The sequence below is a fragment of the Asterias amurensis genome, chromosome 3 (assembly GCF_032118995.1).
Source record: "Asterias amurensis chromosome 3, ASM3211899v1".
Lineage (NCBI taxonomy): Eukaryota > Metazoa > Echinodermata > Asteroidea > Forcipulatida > Asteriidae > Asterias > Asterias amurensis.
Genome location: NC_092650.1, coordinates 7508510 through 7533932, shown reverse-complemented (window position 1 = coordinate 7533932; position 25423 = coordinate 7508510). Strand labels below are relative to the sequence as shown.

Here is a 25423-nt window from a genome sequence, read left to right as displayed (position 1 = left end):
AATGGTGAAAGACTTCTCTTGAAATATTAGTCCATGAAATGCTTTACTTTTTGAGAAAACGGTAAAACAATATAAATTCTCGTTAACGAGAATTACGGAGTTGTTATAAACACATGTCATGACACGGCGAAACGCGCGAAAACAGGAGTGGGTTTTCCCGTTATTTTCTCCCGACTCCGATGTCTGATTGAGCCTAAATTTCCACAGGATTGTTATTTTATATATAAGTTGTGATACACGAAGTGTGGGACTTGGACAATACTGTTTACCGAAAGTGTATAATGGCTTTAAGATTAATCCTAAGTTAGGACGAGCTACTCGTCTTAACTCGAGATAAGACGAGTCCTAACTCTTTGTGAAATCGACTTCTGAAGTCTTTCACTATTTGAGTGAGATACTATTACCTCTTTCTCAAAAACTCTATTTACTTTAGAGGGAGCTGTTTCTTTAAAATGTGTTGTACTATCAACATCTTTCCATTGCTCGTTACCTACTATGTTTTTATGTAACACATATTTTGAGTAATAGCCGTTATGTCGAGTGCCGTTAACATGCGAGTGGCAGGCTATTCTTTATCTTGGAGATTCGTCACGGCAAACTGTGTAGAAGTTTCGTGTGATAGCGCCCTCTTTTTGAATGATCTTCCTCCCGCAAATGGGGGCAGTGTGGACAAAATCCCAATGAAACGGCCACCCTTCAATTTGTCCAAACCCAGCGCCACGTCGGCAAATCGGCAAACAAGGGTTATGATTTCCACTCACATATTCACCGAAAAACTGTCCAACACAGCCTTCTTAACGCCTCAACATAGTTTAAGGCGTTTAGATAGCCCCGTATAACAGGAGATTTTGTTTGTGTGTGTGTCCCAAGACCCAAGTTTTGAGGTTTCTTTATAAAGTTTTTGCTTTTTGCTTCGACAAATTCTTGCTTGTCAATTGGATTCTTTCACCATCGACTGGTTTCTCAAAATGCCGAGCATGAAGAAACCCCTCCACCTTACCCACCACCACCATAGCTTCTGGAACCAAAAAATGTGCCTTAGATTAAAAGGGGAAAAATTGACTTTAATGTCAAAACTTTAGTTCATCTTTCGGAAACAGTGCTTATGTTGTTGTAATTATATTGTGAGCTTAGTAACAAGTATATTATTCTCGTTTGGGCGTCATAAAAACCTAGATACTGTTTTTGCAGCAGAAACTCAAACTTTCGCGCATCGCCATTGACTTCAAAGACAACTCTGGGTTTTTTTTTCAGGGGTTGATGCAAATTGCCTCTCCATTGAAAACTCTAGGTGGCGCTTTGTATTTTGAGTAAACAAAATTGTCAAAGATAGACTTATTCAACTGTCGAACCCCTCGTTTTGAATTGAATGTTCTTTAATTAATACTTTAACCATGAATATTACAGTTAACCCCTTAAACTATTATGCAGGGTTTAATTTCTGATGGAATGACAGCAAAAACATGAAGGGACACGTCAAGAAACACGTGATTATTTTACCATTTGTAAGTTGTATCCCTTTAATAAATACATGGTTAATTTAAGATTTATAATACATACCATAACACTAGATTGTTTGGCCTTATGCACGACACACAAATTTGTCAATTGCTACAAATTGTCACGACAACAAAACAATCTTTACATTTATTGTTATTTTACAAAAATCAAATAACCTATAAGTCGGCATTTTGTCAAACAGGATATCAAACTATAATTCAAGCCCGAAATACAAGATTACATCACAACATTTTTCAATGAAATCACAGGTAGGCCTACTGATAGATACAAACATCTCGTTTAGTAGACTGGTCCCCGTCTCTATCCGAGAGACAGGCACCGGTCTTACAAACCCAATGGTTTCATTGGATAAACATTATAGTGACGATAAGCTGTCCATATCGGGTGCGTTCGTTTGGGTCGACCCCGGTCTGCCCCGGTGCGTTCGAATAGCTTTGACGTCATTCCAGGGGCTCACCCGGGTCAGCTCCCAGTGCCCTGCGTGTGGAGTGGGTCACTTGGGAGTGACCCGAGGTGCATGACGTCACTACGTCACTAATTCCTCTCTGCTGTTTTTTCAATGTTTTTAACCTAATTAATGTGCTTTATTGTACTTTTTATTCCCGAAAAATGAAATAAATATAGATATAAATAATACGAGAGGGCGAGTGTTTTCGTTGGTTAACCGAGTGAGCACCGCGGGGTCGACCCGGCCAGGGAAGCTAATCGAACGAACCAACTGTATTGAGATTGTTCCGTTGTGCTGAGGGTACGTTCGTTTAGCTTCCCTGGGTCGACCCTTTCAGATGCTTGATTTTCCATTTTTGAAATCTCATTTTGAGGTCTCGAAATCTAATTCGTGGAAATTACTTCTTTCTCGAAAACTACGTCACTTCAGAGAGAGAGCCGTTTCTCACAACGTTCTATACTACCAACCTCTCCCCATTACTCGTTACCAAATAAGGTTTATGCTAAACATTACTTTGAGTAACTACCAATAGTTTCCACTGCCATTAACAAATTCTGATTGGTTTTTTTTGTATTCTTAACTTAGAGAAATTCGTATTTTTGTTATCACTTTGTAATTTGACTGCAATTCAGCCTTTGGATGCAATGGTCTTTTTTTCATAAACTATTTCAAATCAAATTGAATACATATACTCTACACAGGAGTACAGAAAACCAGCACACACCCTTCCATTTCCATGTCCATGCAGCAGAACAACGACAGAATTGGATGCGCGGTCAGAGGTGGGATGTAAAGCCGTTGGTCCCATGTGTTGTGTAAACGCATGTAAAAGAACCCAGTGCACTTATCGAAAAGAGAAGGGGTTCGCCCCGGTGTTCCTGGCTGGATTGGCAGCATAATGCGCCAAACGCACCTTGTAAACCAACCATTACATGGTACTAAGGATAAGGTATAATACCTTGCAGTAAAAACACCTGACGCTTTGTATCCTTTTTAAGGCGCGTTATAAATACGATTATTATTATTATTATTATTAAAGGTCCTTATGGCAGGATCCTGCCAGGAGCGCAAGACTGGTATCTGATGGCGTTATTCATGAGCGTCATTAGTGTGGCGTCAGATGATCAGCCTACCATTAATTTGAGAATTAGTTAGCTGTGTTTGCCATGCCAGAGAAAGCCGACCTTTCTCGACAAAGCCCGAAGCCTCCCAAGAACATCTCACCACTAAACACCTACAGCTCAACTTCTTTCGAAAGTGCGGTACACCAGTAACGCAACATCAACACGAGTGCAACACTTACTGCGATAAGTGCAGCAGCTATATCAAGTAGATTCAACTGAACCCATGTCATGTCACCGCGGTTAGAGTGGAGGTGTTCGCCTCCATGCGCCATCACGTGCTCAATCCAAAACTCAGCTCGCTCTCGAGGGCTCTGTGATTGACTCCTGAATCTTGCTGATGCACATTCGGCGTTTTCCTTGTAGCTGTCAAGTCAAATTTGAAAGAAAATGGATTTATAAATCGTTTCTTGTTTTTGTTGGGCACACTAGTTTGGTCTTGTAACTTTCACCGACTTGGACAAGTTGAACCGCCCGTATTAATGAACACTCTTTTGACGTCCCCCCCCCCCCCCCGCGGATTCCTTTAGATATACATGTATGTGTTTGTGTTATTACCAACTTACAACGTTTTGGAATGTGCAAAAGCCATAAGAAACCTCGGAGGTGAAGAAGTAGAGTATTGGTCACAACGCTAATTTTTTTCGAGGATAACCCCTTTTTGTAAGTGTCAGTTTACTGTTGGTCTTATGGTGTTTTTGCTTACAGTAGGCCTTAAGAAATTTGATTCATCGTACTTCATGCTGAAACATCTTTGATTATGATTCAATATGAAACTTTGGAACGCTAGGTGGCAGCAGACTTACAGATAGAAGTCCATTGCTTACGTAGTTTATGAGCATGTGCACATTACTGAAAACAGTGGATTTTGTTACGCGGCAAGTCTGCCGCCACCAAGCGTCCCAATGTTCCCCACTATAGGCTAGTACCTTGGGTTTGTAGCCACCTTCATGATCTTCTCGTAAAGCCCATCGGTCGTAACCTCCCGGATGCTGCCTTCGAAATACTCTGCCATACCGCGACTGCGCAGACGGAGCATGTTGTCCACCTGATCTGCAAATAGAGGTATGCCAACCACTGGTACCCCGTGGAAGATGGCCTCGTAGGCCCCGTTCACCCCTCCGTGGAACACAAACAGTCTTGTCTTGTTGTGTCCTGTGATAGGAAGAGAAAGTAAAAAGTGTATACATGCAGAAAGCCTTTATTAAATGTCAAGACAGACCCGTTCCACGCAAGGCTAACTAATGTGAGGTATTAACAGCAGACAACCATTCCCAATGGCATTCAACCTGCAAGACAAATACCTTAAGCGACTCTAATAAAGAAGCAAAGATCAGAGAATCATCCAAAATGCTGCTCATGTTTGCAACACCTGTCACCAACGAAGTCACCGTTACAGCCACCAAGGAGATTCGTTGACATCCATGGCTTACTCCACCATATGGAGGCACCCCCCCCCCCCTTATAAACTCTCATAGCATACAGTGCAAAACATACACAAAAGATACTTTTAAAAAAAATAGGTGGAGTCTCACAGGTTTTTACAGTAAAATGACAACTGTTTATCCGGGTGATAATAAGCCAGAAATGGGTCAGGGCCCCACGGGACCTGGATCCGGGTCAATTCTGTCCGGATTTTGTTTTGACTTGTTATAGTGACATGTACTGTGTTTAATGTTATAGTGCTTCTGAAATGGCGTTTTGCCTCGGAGGGCCTCCAATGGGTGCGTTGATAAGCTTCCCCGGGTCGACCCAGGTTGACCCCCGGTGCGTTCGAATAGCTTTGACGTCATTTGCGGGGCTCAGCCAGGTCAGCCCCAAGTGCACTACTTGTGGCAGACCGAGGTGCATGACGTCACGACAAAATAATTCTAAATGGCCACTACTTTGTCTGTCAGCAGGACATTTTCACACGGTTTGACATTTATTTTAATCCTTAAATCAGCAACTTTGTGAGTAGTTTGTACTGTTTTATTCGAAGACCAGTACTTTTGTATTACTGTAGATTATTGTAAAATTATTTACCGTTACAGTTTTCACACTAAAAATAAAATGCACGAACAATTTCGGAGTTCGGACACAAATAAAGTAGTTCCGGTCGGTTGTCCCAAGTTGCATTGGTACTAATACACTGGGGGAAGTTTGCGTTCGATTAGTTCATGTCAGGGGCTCACTCGGACGACGAGCACATTGGGATCAACCTGGGAAAGTTAATCAAACACACCCAAGGTAGGCTTATATACAGTTGAACTTACCCAATAAGTCATTCTGAGGAATCCAACTAGCTAACATCGTGTTGTTACCCAACGTAGCTGGTCGCCGTTCGGACATGTATTTCCAAATGACACGAAAGGGTAGCCTTGCCAGGGCACCAGCGATCATGTCGGCCATTTTGTCGTCCATGATGTTGACGAGGGTGCTTACAGAAAACACAAGAACGCCCTCATCCCCCGATCCTTGCACGAATGTTTCAAATTCCTTGGATATGACGACATAAAGACATTGATTAGTAAAGGCAGTGGGCACTATTGGTAATTTTTCAAAATAATTATTAGCATAAAACCTTATGGTTTACGAGTCTGTTGATAGCATAAAACATTGTGAGAAACGGCTCCCTCTGAAGTAACGTGGTTTTCAAGAAAGAAGTGGCTTTTTACGAATTAGATTTCAAGACCAACGTAACTAGTTTTTGAGGTCCCGAAAAAAGCACACAACTTCGTGTGACAAGGGTGTTTTTTCTTTCATTATCCTCTCGCAACTTCGACGACAAATTGAGTTCAAATTTTCACAGGTTTTATTTATTTTTATGCATGTTGAGATACACCAGGTGAGAAGACTGGTCTTTGACAATAATTACCAAAGGTGTCCAGTAACTTTAAATTGAGTGGCGAGTTAAATCTTAATTTGTACGCCATTTCAATATTGGACTCGTGGCATCACATTATAATAAAATGAAATCCACCGCTCATGACTTCATAAAGATAACGCTTTAAGGTTTTTGCTTTTGTTGACCATTTTTACAATTTATGCGAGCGTTAATTATCAAATACTTTATAACAAAATAATAGAGTTTATACGATCACATTCTCCTGAAGACGAGCAGAATATACGTCAATGCCACTTTAAGCCATTGGACACTTTCAGTAAACAGTAATGTCTAAGGCCCACACTTCGTGTATCACAACTTCTATATAAAATATCAAACCTGTGAAAATTTAGGCTCAATCGGTCATCGGGGTCGGGAGAAAATAACGGGAAAACCCACCCTTGTTTCCGCACGTTTCGCCGTGTCATGACATGTGTTTATCCGTAATTCTCGATATCGAGAATTTATATTGTTTTAATGTTTTCTCAAAAAGTAAAGCATTTCTGTCGTGGAATAATATTTCAAGTGAAGTATTTCACCATTACAAGTAATGTGTAAATATGTGAACTTTTTTTCTGTACCGAAAGGGTCCAACTGCTTTAAAGATGTGTATACAATCCATGGGTGTAGGCCTACCGCAAGTTTACTATTAGTTTTATGTATGTTTGGTTTGCGGTATTACCATTGTGTGTCTGTGTGTATCTACTTTCCATGTGGATTATGTTAGATCTGTAGAGAACTTGTCTTGCTTTATATTCTACTACCGGGGAGTAGATTTTCGGATTTCGAAAAACTTCTCAGTTCTGAGAAGAACTGTCCTGCTTTTATACTACTTCCTGGGCGGAAGTTAGAAAAAAAGGCCTCAACTTATTAGGCCTACTTATGCTTTAGTTGATCGCGGGGACTTCTCAAGGATAAAACAGGGGACCCTAGTTTAGTTGGAGTTTCATCAACTTCTTGTGATGTTGTCCCCCACTTTGTTTATTTTCTTTGTTCACTTGCACCTTACGGCTGTGACGCCACTCTGCACCCTCCCATAATAGCAAAATTATGTGCTGCAAAGGGATCACCTTACTCAAGGCAATAGGACCAGTCTACGCGTGGAAGTGTCGTGGCCGAGCGGTTAAGATCACCGAATTCAAACTCTGGTGTTTCTGATCAGCAGAGTGTGGGTTCGAATCCCAAGCCGTGACACTTGTGTCCTTAAGCAAGTCACTTAACCATTGCTTCGTCCTTCGGATGGGACGCAAAGCCGTTGGTCCCATGTGTTGTGTAACGCATGTAAAAGAACCCAGTGCACTTATCGAAAAGAGAAGGGGTTCGCCCCGGTGTTCCTGGCTGCGGCTGCTGTATGCGCCGTAGCACCTTGTAAACCATTATAAGGTGCTAACTAATTGGGTCTCAAAATTCATCACTGCAATAACATATCTTTCTGAAAGTTTGTATATACTCAGCGCCTTGAGTACCTTGTTTGGTAGATACGTGCGCTATATAAGACTTCGTTGTTATTATTATTATTACTATTATTATTATTACAACCTTGTTACCTATAGAGCTTACCTGGGAAAGAGGTTTAGCTTCGGTCACGGACATCCCTCCGCAGAGCACTACGTTTTGCTGCAGGGGTCGAGGGTACTCCAAATGAAAGTCCCAATTCATAATGTATAGAGAGGACGCCCCCATGATCTCCCGCGTGGAAAGGCTCGTCTGCTTTCCCCACAGTCCTCTGACCTTGTTTGTTGTGGAAAGATTCATGACATCGTACACAAGCAGTGAAAGTAAGTGCATGAGGTGATTCCTAAGGCGTTGAAGGAACGTCATGGAGTCCGTGAAGTTGGTGATGTACTCCGGAACGTAGCTCATGGGTGATGGTGTGTTCCCCCAGCGACTGTACCGGGTGCCGAGAAAGCCCCCGTTGGCCACGTTGACATACGGACGATCCAAAATATCGTGCGCAAGAACGGAACACCACGGGCAGAAATTGTCACAAACTACCAAGTCAAAGTTGATTGCCTTCAGGCGATCGTGATGGGAATCTTTCATCGCAGCAAACATTTTGGTTACGCAAGTGTAATATTTGTTTATCAACGCGATATCTGGATCGTTGGAGATTCCCAGCCCAAGCTTCACATACCATGTAAAGGACGACAACTCTCCGGTGAGACTCAACTTCCCAAAAAGGTTAGAGACGGCCAACATCTCTTCCGTCGTCACCTGACAGTCATAAATTTCAAAATGGAAAATGTCTTTGTGCTTCGCTGGGTCAGTTACGGACAGCATACAATCACCAAGAAGCACCGTTATGTTGTGGCCTTTCTCAGCCAGATCTTTGCCTTTCAAGACAAAAAGTAACATGTTTGATACAGGCCCTTGCATAGACCTACTCAACTCTATTATATACAGTGTACAATCCGATGGATCAGTGCATATTGGAGACTTTTGGGACGCTTGGTGGCAGCAGACTTACCAGGTAAAATCCATTGTTCTCGGTCATGTGCGCACGCTCAGAACTACGTAAACAATGGAAATTTCCTGGTAAGTCTGCTGCCACCTAGCGCCTCAAAGTCTCCCATTGGATATGACATTGCACTCTCAAAAAGCGCCTTCCCTGATGAGTCCATAAGGCGCCTTTCCTGAGGTCAAAAAGTGCCCTTACTGGGGCCAAGGGGGGGGCAAACAAACAAAATCTATCCCCAAAAGGATATCTTCGGCCCTTTTGCAGTCACCACTCTTTGAAATAGTAGGTGTGTTCGTGAATTTTCACTATAAAAGTTGCTGTAGCTCTCTATGTTTTAGCCACACGGGTTTTGTTTTTAAACACACAACGACCTCATCATCCTGCGTACCTTAAAGGCACTGGACACTATTTTTTATGACTCAAAATTTATGTTAGCAAAAAAATGACTTTGTAAAAAGCAAAGGAGAGCTGTTTGTAGCATAAAACATTGTGTGAAACTGGTATACGCCTGCAACCGTGGACCTCCTATATCGTCCCTCTTTTGTTTATGCACTAAAAATAAATTACCACAGCTCCCATTTTTACACTTTTAACAACTGTGGACCATTCCCAGCCGTGTACTCCATTGTCCACTTTTGTTTATAGGTTCCGGGTTTGAATGTGTATACCTAATAGACTCTTACCTATGAGGGTGAGTAACTGGTAATGACTCCCGCCTATCAATGAATCCACTATCAAGATGTTCTTGCTTTCAGCGCATGGCATATTGATGCAGGTCATCACCATGACAAAGAGAAGTAATCGCTGACCCCAAGGCAAAGAGCATGGGGATTGAATTCCGGTCATAACTGCTATCCTATTATCCGTCCTGAACAAAATGACAACAGTATTTTAGATTTTTAATTCTAAAGCTTTTATAGCACAAACACATCAGACTATAGAGCCTGAAAATCTGGTTTATACTTTCTGGCAATACGAGGCCCTCTTCGAAACAACTGGGTTTGGCTTTGGATTCGTCGGCTCATCCAGGCTAGCTTGGCCCCGCCGATTATTTGAATAACTGTGCGTGTTTGGGGTATACGCGCCCAGTGTTTCAGGCGTAGGAACGGAGCCTCAAGTCCATCCTCGTTCCCAGGGGTGATCGATCTCACCGCGCCATTTTTTCCCAGCATGCCTTGCTCGATCATAACTCCTAGAGTGCGTTTTGGTGACGCCAACCATTGATCTCCAGTATAATGGAGATCAATGACGCAAACCAAAGCCCAACCGACTCAACAAGTCGGTTACCGGTTGGTCTGAACAGCATCGTCACCGCGCTCAACCGAACGCGCGAAAACGCTTAACCGATGACCAATGTTTCTGGTTGGGGTCGCCAAAACCATTGATCTCTACTATATTGAAAATATAGTAGAGATCAATGGCCAAAGCGCACTTTTGTGCCCTTAACCAACGTACAAAAATCACCCTTGACCTCGCATCATTTCACATGGTATCATGCTTCTGGAGATTTGCAGTTAAGTTTGACGTAATATGTATACATATAGCCAACATCTGACATTGCCTTGCGGATAAGAACAGGCCAGGGGGCTAAAACAAATTCCCAAACGACATTGCAATGATTTGGTTAAAGATTTTAGTAATTTCACTATGACGTAATTTTGGCGGAAAGAGCCAGTTTTGACGGAACAGGGAAAACAAATAGATATGCGATGTGGTTTTGGGAGCAAAAAAAATCGAGGCCGGGGGGGGGGGCAGTCTGACATTAAACGTGCTTTTAAGGCTGTTGGACATTTCTCATAGCGAAACTCGACAGAGGGCGCAATACTTCAAAAGATGGTCCAAGTTCAAAGGTCATCAGATCGAACCTTTTGAAAGTGGTGGCCTAGCCTTAATTGTATTGGTTTAATCCAATCTTTAAACGGATTTATACCAAAAGGACAACACAAATAAAGAACTCACACTTTCTGTTTTGCGGAAAGTATCTGCACTTTTTATTGAGCTAATGTTTTATCATACTTGTACATGCGGTTGCCGTACAAACTTGGTACCGGTTCTCTCATCTTCCGAAGTTCAACCATGATTCAACCATAAGCCTTTTTGGCACAATGCTACAACACTATATGGTTTGGGTAAATTTGTGTGGATAAACCAAAACCAAACAGTACACTCCTTTGTCCGCCATACCTCAGAAAGACTTATGGTGGCCTGAAAGCATTACATCGGCAGACTGAACCGTAGTGTCGTCGTAAGCACACGAAAATGCATTCTATTCCTTCCAGTGCTTACTGCACATAAATGAATGACGTCAGAATGCAAATCCGTGGTGAACGCGCAAGATGGCCGCCTTATTTTCTTGCTAACCTGTGAAAATACGCTTAGGCCTACCTACACCTTACCATTGTTCTGCTAGAGTATGCATTTCCGTGTGCTTTGACGGTTAGCATGATCAAAAGGTCCCTGAAAACATTCTTTTTCAATCAGTAAATTTCGCCCTGCTTGGCCTGCAGTTCTGTAGTCAAAGAAAGACCGGCTTTTCGCGGGACTTTCTTGACTAAATGCCGCAGGTTTTGCCTACAGTCGTGGTTTTCTCTTGGTTTTTGATTGCATTCCCTTTTTGTTTTGTTTTCCTGTCATTCTCTGGGCGCTTTGTAACCATAGGAAAAGGCGCGATATAAATGGTATTATTATCATTACTATTGTTATATTATTATTAGCAGCGCTATTAAGTTTATGAAACTGTGCCATTGTATTACACTCTTGTGGCGTGGCGTTGTCAAGCAGTCGGTTTATAAACAAACAACCTCTCTTTGCGTCCTCTACCAAGATGCGGGTCATTGTTAGTTTGTCTTCCAAATAGGACACGTTTCAGTGCACGTGTAATATAAAAATGGTAATCACCTGATTTGACGAATAATCCCAAATATAACCTAGACCCAGTACTGGGGCGCTGTGCTAATTTGTTTCTAAATTTTGTCATTATCTGTAAAGGTTGACTGAATTACGAGAGAATAAAAAGGAGTTAAGCTCCCCATCAGTTACGCATAACCTTATTTATGTACATCTAACGATAGAAAAAAACAACGACTCTATCATACAGATAGAAATCCATCGCATGCTATACTCGCATTCTCACAAACACATCACCAATATATGACTAGGTTATTAGTTCCGCCACAGATAAAGCTGTGGATTTGGCAATAATTGGCGACAGATAACAAACGATATAAGGTGCTTACCTGTCTTCGAAAACTCTTTAGCTGCCCTGTCTTCTACAGATTGCAACTCTAATAAATTGCCAGCTTTTGTTTAAGCTCTGAGCGGTTTACGCCTGCTCGTTTTCAACCAAAAATTATGCCGCACTTCGTATAACTGCATGTCGTTAACATTGTTCATAAAATCATACCAGCAAAATGTTCAAAGAATTGATTATGAAGGATGATACCATTTCTGTTCAAATTCCGTTCACGCCAATAACTATTATGATGGTGCCCGTATAAGCTTAAAGGCCCGGTCACACAGGCTCCGATAACGAGGACGAAAACGAGACGATAAAAATGCACGCCCTCGATTGGTTGAATTGGTCCACGCTGAATACGACCACGCTTAGTCAACCAATCGAGGGCGTGCATTTTTGATCGTTCTCGTTTTCGTTCTCGTTATCGGGGCCTGTGTGACCGGGCCTTAACAGGACAACTTTGGTAAACATTGTCAAATCAGTTCAGTTCAGTACAAATTCCAATTCCTCAATCAACATAAATACAATATTAACAAAGTGATACACAAATATGCAGAAAAACACACACAAATACACAACAATTTGTTATAAAAAAAAATGAAAGAATATTAAAAAAATAAAAAAACAAATTGAATATAAAATTGTTGATCATCGAAGTTGCGGGAGAAAAATGTAAGAAAAAACGCACTTGTTGCACAAATTTGTGTGCTTTTAGGTATAGGTAATTTTAATGCCCTTAAAAGGGCTCACCCAGGCCTGAAGTATTTCAATATTTGAGTGAGAAATTCCCTCAATTTAATGCAGTATTTTTAGGGGTTACCATAGAGCCCAGTGCCTTAACCAGCATAAGTTTTGAGAGCACTATGAAAGCGTTGTTTTATAAAGTTCAATTTTTATCCAAAATAGCTACGGCAACGACTGTCGTTAAAGCCACACTTTCGGTACAGAAAAAAACAAGTTCACAGATTTACAAATAACTTACAGGGTTTACAGAAGGTAATGGTGAAAGGCTTCTCTTGAAATATTATTCCATGAAGTGCTTTACTTTTTGAGAATATATTAAAACAATATCAATTCTCGATTTATTTTGAACACAAGAACATGTCATTTATGCTGACACGAGGAAGGAAACGTGCGGAAACGAGGGTTTTCCCGTTATTTTCTCCCGACGCCGATGACCGATTGAGCCTAAATTTTCACAGGTTTGTTATTTTATACAGAAGTTGTGAAACATACACGAAGTGTGGGCCTTGGACAATACTGTTTACCGAAAGTGTCTAATGGCTGAACGTCCTAAATTATTTTATTTCCAATGCATGACATTCATTGCGATCCGTGGTGTAGCCGTAGCCATCGACTCGTGCGGACATAAGCCGTGCATGTTCTGCGGGATATTAATTGCGTCTCGTGAAAAAGTCACACACAGACCGTCCTTAAAGCTGCAACTCATTTACCTCCCCTCGCTTTAAAATAAAAACGCCAATTGAGTTCTACCATTTATTATTGCCTTTTTACCACTCTTATAGGCCCCTATAAGCGAGGTGTAGGCCTATTTTGAATTATATTTATTAAAACGGTATACTAATTAATGTTGCTCGATACATTGTAGTAGGCATTCCATTCCTTTGATTTTTGTACCCGATTTAGAATGGAATTATTTATAATTCGATTCGGGTAGTTTTGACGGAAACTTTTTGTCAGATCTACTTCGATTGCTGCAGTCGAAATTTTAAAAAGCATCGACTCTCTAGACTCCTAAATAAGGGAGGGAGGGTTGGGGCGGGGGTACAGTATTGATGGACTGCTTGCAAACTGAAAACATTTGGGGTTTGGGTTTCTTTGAGTTATATATAAGAAATAGAGAGGTGCATTCGTAAAAGTGTGAATTAATGTATTAAAAATTTTACGTTTTGCACGACGTAACCCGACCCCCCCCCCCCTTAGCCCCCCCCCCCACTTAGCCCATCCCCCCTTTAGCCCATGCTTTTAACGCTTTTAACATCGGTCTCATCACAGTGATGAGACCGATAGTAAAAGCGGAGCAATTAACAGCTCAACAAGATGGGCTACCCCCCCCCCCCCCCCCCAAGTCAATGATTGGACCAAAGTGAGTGGCAGGTTGACGCAAATCGGATGGGTGCTGGGAATGTTATGACCTTTGACCTGATCAAAACAACATGGCGGCTTCCGAGGATGACAGCGACTCGGACGGCAACCCGTTTTCATTTGAGGCTTTCTTGAAGAAGAAGACCGGTTCAGAAAATGGAGACTGCTCTCATGAAACTGAGGCTGCTGGGAAAGAAGAAGCCAACTGTGGAGATCGTCGGCAAACGGAAAAGAAGGAAACGCCGAAGGTTTTGACAACGACGGCTACCGAAAAAAGTTCAGTAAATGTCATACCTGGGGCTGGGCGGTCTGACTCTGACTCTGCTGTCAGTGTCGTCACTGGGTTGTTTCCTGACGATGTCACCGATGGACGTGCCGGACGTGGTGGAGATGGTTTGATTGGTAGTGGTAGGTAAAGCCAAGGATAATTTAATAATATAACCTCATCTTCTTCCACTTCAGGACGTCGTAGTTAATGAAATTGTCACAGAAAAATATAAAATTGTGGTGACCGTGATACTGATTAGAGATTGGGCAAAATCAAAATGGTAAATTTTTTAATTTGATTTTAACTTGTCAATCATCCAATATTCCAGCAGTTGTGGTAGTTGCAAAATGAGCGGAACATGTTAATTAAAGCCTGGTTCATACTTTTCATGCGATACAATTACAAATTTTTACGTCACATCAGTTGAAATGTGCTCTTTTCCTGCAACATGATATTCCCAACGTAAACAGGGCTGTGACGCGTAAAAATTTGTGGCAAATTTGCATTCTCAGCAGAGTCAGGAAGTATGGGATTGTTTTAAAACCCCCTTAAACCCCTCGACCCACGACCCTTCAAGGTCTGCCCCGTTTTCGAAGCGTGTCCCACTTCTTGCGAATTCATAAACGGCCGAGTAAGAATTCTTTTCCCAATTTAGAATTCACAGTGTGTACTGTGTGATAAAAATAAAGAACAGGCGACGCAACTTCCTTCCAATGTAACACTTTGTGCCAACACCAAATTCTAAAACGAAATGGTCTGCAAATTTTCTCCAGGTTTAATGAGGCCACTTGGCATAAAATGGGAGTATTAACTCCGCACGTCACGTGCACACCGGTCCTGCTCTCCTTGGCCAGACGGGCGGTACAAGCAGTAGGCCCTGTGTGGCCGGGGGTATGGGAGACAACAACCCCAATTACAGTAAACACGTGTGGGCCATTTGGTCGGTCGGGGTCTCCAACCTCTAGCTACGCATAGAGCAAGTAGTAGGGCCTACACATGACGGGACGGTAAACGCTAGGGCGGTAAACGCAGGTTCCCATTTGGGATTTATTTAATCTTTATTCAGGCTCGGGTCGGCCAAGAGATACGCCTGGTAATTGCGTGGGTTTTTGTTCTGTACATCAAAATTGCCATAGGTCTCGATCTCAGCCAATCACGCGCAATCTGCTTCGTGCTTACCACGTGTGTATGGTGTGTCTCGTACGCTGTGTGATAGATTGTGCGGATGGGAGGAATGTATGAAGTGTAGTCGACGTCATGATACAAAATTGTGTGCGTGATTGGCCGAGATTGTGAACAGTGGCAATTTCGGTGTACAGAAAAAAACATTACACAAAAGTCGAGGGGTCATGGGTCGAGGGGTTTTAGAACAACATGGAAGTATGATATGAACTAGTAACCCTCCTGCCGACGACCCAGAACACTTGGCCTCAAATAATGTGGTTAACCCTGGTGTTGCTGGTTCATATGTAGCAAGCACCCTTGTTTACAGGTTTCCCTGAACGCTTGCGAGCTACAGTGATTAAGTTAACAGGCGACCTTGGTTGTCATACCACTAGAAATATAATAAGTATCAGCCCTTTACAGCAGGTATTAGCCAGGATCTGTAAACATTTTATAGCCAAGTTTGCTGAACCAAAAAAAAAAGGCATCCAAAGTATCTTTTATGTAGCATAGTAGGAAAGCATTCAAATTATCTACATAGTACGTCGTACGTCTGAGGCTTTCTTGTGGTTCACGTGACTAGGATCAGGCTTGAGTCTGTGTAAGTGAGTTGTACAGCTTCAAGCAAGGAGTTGGCCTGTAGTACCCACAGTATTGAGTGACTCACCGTTTGTGAGGATACTTAACCTCTGATTTCTTTGGTTGGGCACATTCAAAAACAGGTTATCCTGATTCATGATAACAAACTCAAAACTTCATATTTTGTTTCCTCTCCAGCCTCCGCACACCCCACCCTGAAAAAATACTCACACACTCACAAAACAAACAAACATAACATTCTGCATTCAGTCTTGGTCCTACAATTGTTAGTTGACTTTATCTTTATCAATAAGGATAATAATAAAAGTACAGAGTGGAAAAAAAAGACAAAGAAAAAAGACTGGTCACCGGGCCAGTGCCCAAACAAAATTGACTCCAGGCAGGTCTGATTTCTGGTCTTGTTGCAGGTCTGATTTCTGGTCTCATTGCAGGTTTGGTTTTTGGTCTCGTTGCAGGTCTGGTTTCTGGTCTCGTTGCAGGTCTGGTTTCTGGTCTCGTTGCAGGTTTGGTTTCTGGTCTCGTTGCAGGTCTGGTTTCTGGTCTCGTTGCAGGTCTGATTTCTGGTCTCGTTGCAGGTCTGGTTTCTGGTCTCGTTGCGAGTCTGGTTTCTGGTCTCGTTGCAGGTCTGGTTTCTGGTCTTGTTGCAGGTCTGGTTTCTGGTCTCGTTGCAGGTCTGGTTTCTGGTCTCGTTGCAGGTCTGGTTTCTGGTCTCGTTGCAGGTCTGGTAACTGGTCTCGATGTAGGTCTGGTTTCTGGTCTCGTTGCAGGTCTGGTTTCTGGTCTCATTGCAGGTCTGGTTTCTGGTCTCGTTGCACCTCTTGGTCTTGTTTTAGAGTGTCTTTAATCTCCTGAACAATCCAGTAGCGTAAACTGTAGTATGTTGTATGTTCAGCCATGGTGATTGATCCATACTTGGACACAATAAGCGTAACCTAAATATAATGACGAAAGTTGGTGTCAACAAAACAAATCACTTCTACAATCTGCACAAAGAATTTTTCTCTTTTGTCCAATGACTGAGTAACTTGCATTAACTTTCAGGCTCTTGTGCGTAAAATGGCCATGTGTACCCGTGAATGTAGCTGTGCACAATTCATCAAAACCCAAGCCCATGTCACCTACCTTTTAAATTGCGAGTTTCATAAACAGTCCAAGGAAGCTAAGTGTACTTGTAAATTGTACTACAGAGAAAGTTGTTCTGTAGTTTAAAACTTCAGTGCACTTTCCAGAGTAAGGAAATATAATACTGTAAATTGTTCGGCAGTTTGTTCAATAGACTGAATACATACTACTTGATGCTCAAACCAACAATTTGAGATTGGGTGTGGGGGGGGGAGAGGGCAGGAATTACCAACATCCTCACAACTCCTGTTTAGTCTGAAAGGCCAAGCCTAGCGCAAACTCCACTACCCCCCCCCCCCCTCTCACAGTCATACTAATTCTTGCATGTGCTGGCTTCCTGTGTAGTCTTTGTCCCCCAATATCCTGCGAGAGTCAAACGTTTACTGCATAATTAATGAGAACGACTCACTACAGCTTGCTCACACCCCTCCTAGCCACTCTCTCTACGCCGCTTTTTTTTCTTTTCCGCCGTGTCCCGGGGAGCTCAATTTGAATGAGTAGATCTACAAGCGTCTGCTACTGTGTGAGGGTGCACTACATTACAGGCGCTTTGACGTAATATAGTCCATGAGACTATACTGTATGTTATACGCTGCTTCTGGAATTCTTCTTGAGACTATGTGCGAGCGCGGCTAGTCACTATGTACAATGCTCGATCACTCACCAGTATAATACGCTCGCTTGCCTGTTCCCTGGATTTAGCCTGTTGCATGTTGGTCCGACATGACTTCACTGTACAAGTTCAGGATTAAAAAATCGCCAAAAAGCACCAGCAAGTCGCTGCGGGAGGGCAGCAACAAACGAGGTTTGTGGAGGTCAATGTTTTGGGCTTTGCATGCAGTTTTTGTGTAAAAAGTTATGAGACATGAGGGTGTTGGCCACGAAAGGAGGGGGAGGAGTTTACTTAAAACAGGCTGCTTGCGGTGGGCCATAATCGCAAGGCACAGGTGGTGGTTTGATTAGGAAGTGATACGCAAATTGTAGGAATGACTCAATTGATCTGTAATCAGGAATTAGCATGTTTGTTATGTTTATGTGTATAAGTAAAGTTTGTATAAGAAAATCCATAAACATTAAGTTATGGAAAACAGAGACTATTTTTCTTCTGATACAGACACACTTTAACAAAAAAGTGTTTCCTGTGGGTGTCCTCCGTCGGACGTCTGTGTAATTTGCCTCTTGTAAAGTAAGTTGGAATTTTCTTGAGCCTTTAAAATTGAAGGTATAATATTATTATAAAAATTATCATTCGAGATGAGAAAAGCATACTTCTCTCACTTTATGTTTCTAAGTTTTGTTTACTTTGTACTTTTTGGGGAATAAGTTTTGAAAAGTAATTTGGGCTAAGTTCAATTGCCCTACACGTAGTTAGCTCACTTGGTAGAGCTCAGCACATAACATTAGTCTTTGGGTTGTTTGTTCAGATCTCGCTCTTTTTTTTTTGTAAGGTTTTTTGTTCAACCCCACCTAAAATCAAAGATACAGTCAGTTCATCAGACCGATTTGAAAATTTTAAAGTCAAAATCTCAAACCTTACATGTACGCGCACGTCTTTGTCTCGCTCGTGCACGGAAACTGCAGGCATTTGCTGTGCATACATGGCATGTTCCACAAACCTGTCTTTAAATTTAGGGGCAAGGCCCGACCCACAGACTCCGAGCTCAGAACTCATGCGAGAGCGCATGGGTACGTAGTGTCTGTGTGGTTCAGCTTGGCGAAAATGACAATACCAACAAAATGTTTGGATCATTGCCCACATGACCCACAGGAAGAAGGTTGAACTAGTCATCCAATCCCTGCAGTGGCACAATTGCTGATGATGGGACAAAGTTGTCCTTTAAATGGTTAAAAACTGCCGAGTTGGGGTTACTGTGCATATTTTTTGAAGTGAAAGCTACATTATCTATAGAAGGTACCGTATTGTATACACTTTTGTACAAAACTCTGTATTTAAAAAATATATTTTGTTTGAGTGAATGGTATGTAGAGTGTGATGGCCGAGTGGTTAAGAGCATCAAATTCAAGTTCTGGTGCTAATTCACCAGACTGTGGGTTCGAATCCCGGTCGTAACACTTGTGTCCTTGAGCAAGATACTTTACTATAATTGCTTCTCTTCACCCAGGGGTATAAATGGGTACCTGCGAGGGTAGAGGTTGATATTGTGAATGAAAAGCTTTCGGAGCGCCACGGCAGCTCGGGGCTGTATACTCCCTAATGGGAGCTGAGAAAGATTAAAGGGATGTTTATTGGCCCAATGACCAGGGGACTAATGTAAAGCGCATTGATACGGTTTATTGTGAAATGCGCTTTATAAGAACTTGTTATTGTTATTATTATTATTATTATTATTATTATTATTATTATTATTATTATTATGTCAAAGAGTATCACCCTCTCTAACACAAAAAAGTTGAACTTTTACTTTTAATGGTCAGGAACCATGCCAAAAATTAAAAACGTTTCTTATAAAACACATTAGAATTGGTCACGTAATATAATTGTTGGGCTCGATAATTTTGAGCACTTTATTTCACTGCTACTAATAATTGGTGGACTTTTTCAAGCAATGGCTCAAATGAAAGCTTGTAACTTTCTCGACCCCAATCAAAATACTTACTGAATTTTAAATCAAAATTTGTGGGTCCAATCGGGCAAAAATCTGACATAGCATCTTAATGGGTAAAACTTAATTTGGAGACATCTTTACTATCACCAATGAACATATTAGCTCTTTTTCCAGTATAGATCAACTCTAACTTCTCCTGATTCCTTCATCCCAGGGGAGTTGATGAGCTATCGACCCCTTGCGCCACAGTATCACAACATCTCTAATGTCACATGAGACTACTGTCTACCATGATTGCTAATCTGGGAGTCTACAAATTACAGTAATAATGTAAAAACAGCAAAGGCTAAAATGCACAACAATGGCGTAACCAAGGTTATTGTGATGATGATGTGAGATGATTTGGGTCAATTTGGTTGTGATGGAAGATTGAGTCAGTAGGGATCCTGCGTTATAAACTCATATTGGTTAATCTTGCAGGATTATGGCAGTAGGGATCAACAGTTCAGTTCCGTATCCACATACGTACTGTAGGAAGCATTGAACCCATCCTAAGTTAGGACCTTGGGTTAAGATTAATCCTAGCGTTTTGTGAAACCGGCTGCAGCACTTGTTACACTGTGCAGCTTAACAATTATGCAAATTGTGTGTGCGCATAGTCGTCATGCACGGTTTGACTATACTGATCAGTGGTGTCAGCGTTCCATCCCAACAATAGATTCATAAAGCTTTATGTGGGAAATTTAAATGGTCTTCGGAGCTGACACAATAACCAGCAAGGTCAACGAACCTGGTTACCAGGGGTATCCATCTCAACACACCGTTTTTTCCCAGCATGCCTTGCTTGATTATAACTCATGGAATTTGTTCAGTAAAATGTGCTAGAACGAGCGCCTGTAATCAATCCGTTCTACATGTCTTTCGTTTTAAAGAATGGTTTTGTTTTTCTTTTTTAAAATAGTTTTCGTGCGATAAAAAAGGCTGGCGTGATCAACATGAAAATGTCTTAAAATTAAATGCACGCGCACACTTAACATCTACATGTAATGCATAACTAATTTCATGAGCCACTCAGCGTTGTTAATCAGTACATCCCTTAACGGGGTTAGTGACGAGTGGTATCAATATGGCGTGCTGCAAAGCCTAAATGCAACAACGGTTTGATCACCAGTTGCCCGGCTTATTTTGTGTTGTTGCAGTGGTTAGCCTGGCAACTGTTCATTTTTTTCACCCTTGAGGGCATGGCCATTTTCATCTTGCCAAAGAGGGCACAGTCTGTGGAAAACTTGTGAAGAAGCACCAGCAAAGGTCATGACCTTTGTTTTTGGTTAACCTGCCGGTTAACTACCGGTTCCATTTTGTTTCCGGAAACCACCATACCATACCATACCTTGATCTCTACAGCACAACAGTGCCACTTTAAAGCCGACCTCGGGTCAACCTACGATTTTCTTGCGCCCGCAGTAAACAGCGGCAACGCGCAGACAAAATATGCTCAGGTCACAATAACTGTGAAATCGTGAGCATGGATTGGTTCCCGACCGTCGGGATCACGTCATAAATGCTGAAATTGTTCTACTCTTTCGACTGTTTGAGCGGTGACTGTTTCAGATTGTCTTAAAAACCATCGCAGTAACGCTCAGGTCGAAATAATTGCCGACTGAAAGGTTCCCGATGGTCGTAGCTCCTGGGCGCAAGGTGATCCTGAAAAGTCATTTGCCAACGGTTGACGCAAGGTTATTAGCAGAAACAACTATACCCTCAATAACTATATTTTATTTTTGTATAAATTATTAGTTATTAATTTCACAAATAAAAGTGCAAAGTCTAACAAAAAACGATAAAGAAAACATGCATACACAATCTAAAATAGAATTAGATTTAGAATTAGAATGTTTTACTGTCCGCATCAAAAATATACAGAAATTTAGTTTCCATTGGCACATACGACTAAAACAGTCATTCATTAAAACAATTATTAAAATGTAACACAGAAAGTAAACTAAATTACTATCAAGTTAATCTCCTGATGCTACAATTTAAGAAACAGACAAAATAAAAGGACGAATATAAGGATTTTAATCAAACAAGGCTTACAGTATGAAAATATGAGAACTGTACCTGTAATTAAAACTATGAAAGATCTTAATTAAAATTTTGGGTCAATTTAAAAAACAAGTTGGTAAAAGGTAAAAGAGACCCGACACACTTTTATCATTCTGTTAAAGACAATGGACATTAGGGGTAATTGTCAAAGACCAGTCTTCTCACTTGGTGTACCTCAACATACAGGTATGCATAAAATAACAACTGTGAAACTTTGAGCTCAATCGGTCATCAAAGTTATGAGATAATATCGAAAGAAAAACATCCCTGTCACATGAAGTTGTGTGCTTTCATATGAATGGCTTCGAAACCTCAAATTCTAAATTTGAGGTCTCGACATCAAATTCGTAGAAAATTACTTCTTTCTTAAAAACTGCTTTACTTCAGAGGGAGCTGTTTCTCACAATTTTACTATCCATAGCTCACCATTAATCGTTACCAAGTAAGGTTTTATGCTAATAATTATTTTGAGTAATTACCAATAGTGTCCACTGCCTTTAAATGTATTTGTTGTTGTTTTTGTTGTTGTTTTCCTCAGATCAATCAGGAGAAAAAGAGGTAGATCCCAGTAATCCCTTTTCCTTCAAAGAGTTTGTAAAGAAGGACAAGAGGAAAGCTGTTTACTACACGTCCAAGGAGGACAGCATAGACCAGACGACAGCCAGTCAAAACGAAGTGGTAATTCATTTTTACTTTATTTTGATTTCATTTTATTTTGATTGAGCACACCCTAGAGCACAACTAGCGCCATTAAAGGTGGTGGACACTATTGGTAATTACTCAAAAGAATTGATATCATAAAAAATTACTTGGTAGCAAGCAATGAAGAGCTGTTGATAGTATAAAACTTTGTGAGAAACGGCTCCCTCTAAAGTAACATAGATTTTGAGAAAGGAGTAAGTTTTGATTGCCTTACCTCAGAATTGATTTTTAGGTCTCGATATCAAGTATCTGATGAAACCACACTTTTTCGTGTGACAAACTTGTTTTTTCTTTACTTATTACATGTATTATCTCGCAACTTTGACGACTAATTGAGCTACAATTTTCACAGGTTTGTTATTTTATGCATGTTGAGATACACCACGTGAGGAGGCTGGTCTTTGACAAAAATTACCGATAGTGTCCAGTGTCTTTAACCCCTTAACCCCGGTATTATCATGCCTCGATGCCCGGCTTACACGCATGACTGCATAGCAGCCTTTGTTTCCCTGACAGCCGTACCGGCCACAGACTGTATACCATGGCTTACGACATACTCAGTCCACAGCATTCCGGAATAGTTTAGCCTTCAAGGGGCTAAAAAGATTCAAAGTAAATGAGAACAATCGTTCAGTTTTAGTTGTGGGATGAAACCCAAATGGAGAACCTCCTTTCATTGAGGTACCTCGGGACTGAAAACTAGTGCTGGGCGAACCAGAACTATCCGGTTTATAAATAGGTATTTGCGCCCATTGCAGATATCCGGTTAAGAAAAAAAGGCATTCGCGGTTACGGATAGGAAAACCTATTCGCCATTAACCGAAAATTCGAGGTGGGTTTCTAAACAGGGCCCAAAGAGGTGAAAGACAAAGAAAGAAACCACTGAGCCAATCTGATCCCCTTATGTTGCTATTACAGTTCAGGAAACCAATTTAATAATACAAAGCAGGCATGGCAGAATTGCCCTTCTTACCACATTTGTTTGCTAAGCAACAAATTTGTGGGGCATTAGTCGCAAAAATGTAACTGATTGTTGGCTGCTTACCTGTTTCTGGAAAGCAAGATTGTTCTGTACTTGGCAAGTACATGTATTTGTGTTTACGTGATCCTGTGATTTGTAGATTTTTTGTACTCAACGATCACACTGTGTCTCTATTGAATGCCCATTTGTCGAGGCAGACTAGGGTTAAAGCGTTCATAGTGTGAACAGGACATTCATTCATCAACGGTTATTCATTGGGGTGTCGTGGCCGAGTGGGTAAGAGCACGAAACTCAAGCTCTGATGCTTCTGTTCAGCAGAGTGTGGGGGTCGAATCCCGCTCGTGACACTTGTGTTCCTGAGCAATACACAGGCCTGATACTTCACAGAGGCAACAAAGGCGATTGCCTTCGTGTCCCCTGGTCATTGTCTTGGTGCCCTTCAAATGCACCAGTACAAATTTGCAATTTCCTCCTTGGGTACCCTGTTACCAAGAAGAACATGCCTTGGTGCCCTTGCCCTTTCAACAACGAAGCATACAGCTCCGAAGACACTTAACTATAATTGCTTCTATCCACCTAGGGGTAAATGGGTACCTGTGAGGGCAGAGATGGTTCTGGTGATTGGTTTAGCCGAGTAGCTCATATATTGAGCACAGGCTGCATACGTGCACTCCACAGGGAGCTGAGATGGTTTAAGGAGAGATTTAAGGCCCAATGACCAGGGGTAATAATGTCGGAAGCGCTTTGAGACACCCCTCGGGGGTGAAAAGAGCTATATAAAAACTGTCTATTATTATTATTATTCCCGGGAGCATTTTTGCTTGTTGGTAAACAGCGTTACAAAATTGGACCTACATGTATGCGAGAATGACTCATGCATGTCACATCTTTCTCCTTTATGCATGCATTTACTTTTGCCAGGTCCTGTGACATCTCATTCAGCACGTTCAACAAAGTCCGACTCTGCTGTCAAAGCAATAACAAATTCTGCAAACTGATCCCCCCAAAAACAGACAGCATTTAATATCTGTTGCATCTTGCTGCCTAAAACCCCTCACTTTCCTAAAGAATAATGCCAGTCATTTAAGGGTTTGGATGATTTTGAACAATTAGGACCTCTTTGACTATTATTCTATTCTAAACTCATACTGGTTGATTTTAGAGGGTTGAGGCAGTATAGGGATCCTACATAAACTCATATTGGGTGATTTTGGAGGATTGAGGCAGTAGTGATTCATCATTCATGTAAACTCATACTGGTTGATTATGGAGGATGGAGGCAGTAGGGATCCTATATAAACTCATATTGGTTGATTTTGCAGGATTGAGACAGTAGGGATCCTACATAAACTCATATTGGTTGATTTTGTCAAAGTTTGAATGATTTAGGCAAAAGGGGTCCTACATAAACTCATACTGGTTGATTATGGAGGATGGAGGCAGTAGGGATCCTATATAAACTCATATTGGTTGATTTTGGAGGATTGAGGCAGTAGGGATCCTACATAAACTCATATTGGTTGATTTTGTCAAAGTTTGAAGGATTTAGGCAAAAGGGGTCCTACATAAACTCATACTGGTTGATTATGGAGGATGGAGGCAGTAGGGATCCTATATAAACTCATACTGGCTGATTTTGGAGGATTGAGGCAGTAGTGATCCAACATAAACTCATACTGGCTGATTTTGGAGGATTGAGGCAGTAGTGATCCAACATAAACTCATACTGGCTGATTTTGGAGGATTTAGGCAGTAGGGACCCTACATCAATAAACTCAAGATGCATGTAGGACGAGGCAGTAGAGATCCTACATAAACTCACATTTGTTGATTTTTAGAAGATTGAGGATTAACATAGGGATCCTACATAAACTCAGATTGGTTTATTTGGGAGGATGAGGAAGGGGGGACTCTACATAAACTCATACTGGTTGATTTTGTCAAAGTTTGAAGGATTTAGGCAGTAGGAATCCTACATAAACTCATATTGGCTGATTTGGGAGGATGAGGAAGGGGGGACTCTACATAAACTCATACTGGTTGATTTTGTCAAAGTTTGAAGGATTTAGGCAGTAGGAATCCTACATAAACTCATATTGGCTGATTTGGGAGGATGAGGAAGGGGACTCTACATAAACTCATACTGGTTGATTTTGT

General features: G+C 41.4%; 2 protein-coding genes across 5 annotated transcripts in view; one reads left to right on the top strand and one right to left on the bottom strand.

Annotated features, from left to right (window-relative positions):
• Positions 1 to 1491: 1491 nt before the first annotated feature.
• LOC139935362 (UDP-glucuronosyltransferase 2C1-like) lies at positions 1492 to 11869 on the bottom strand. Of its 2 annotated transcripts, XM_071929906.1 has the most exons (6): positions 11651 to 11869; positions 9098 to 9282; positions 7517 to 8289; positions 5346 to 5568; positions 4020 to 4245; positions 1492 to 3456 (listed from the first exon to the last, which is right to left on the bottom strand). In XM_071929906.1, exons 2-6 carry the CDS (start codon positions 9258 to 9260, stop codon positions 3204 to 3206), a joined length of 1638 nt encoding a protein of 545 aa, XP_071786007.1. In that variant the 5' UTR covers positions 9261 to 9282; positions 11651 to 11869; the 3' UTR covers positions 1492 to 3203. The 2 variants fall into 2 exon arrangements, with proteins under 2 accessions (XP_071786007.1, XP_071786009.1); XM_071929908.1 differs by lacking the exon at positions 9098 to 9282.
• Positions 11870 to 14049: 2180 nt separating this feature from the next.
• LOC139935023 (uncharacterized) overlaps positions 14050 to 25423 on the top strand; it is a 37653-nt gene continuing 26279 nt past the window's right edge. For 2 of the 3 annotated variants that reach the window (XM_071929473.1, XM_071929472.1), the window contains exons 1-2: positions 17399 to 17714; positions 22121 to 22260. In XM_071929473.1, coding sequence (XP_071785574.1) covers positions 17633 to 17714; positions 22121 to 22260 — 222 coding nt within the window. In that variant the 5' untranslated portion in view covers positions 17399 to 17632. Of the gene's footprint in view, positions 14168 to 17398; positions 17715 to 22120; positions 22261 to 25423 lie in introns of those variants that run through there. The other variant, XM_071929474.1, reaches the window with a different exon arrangement.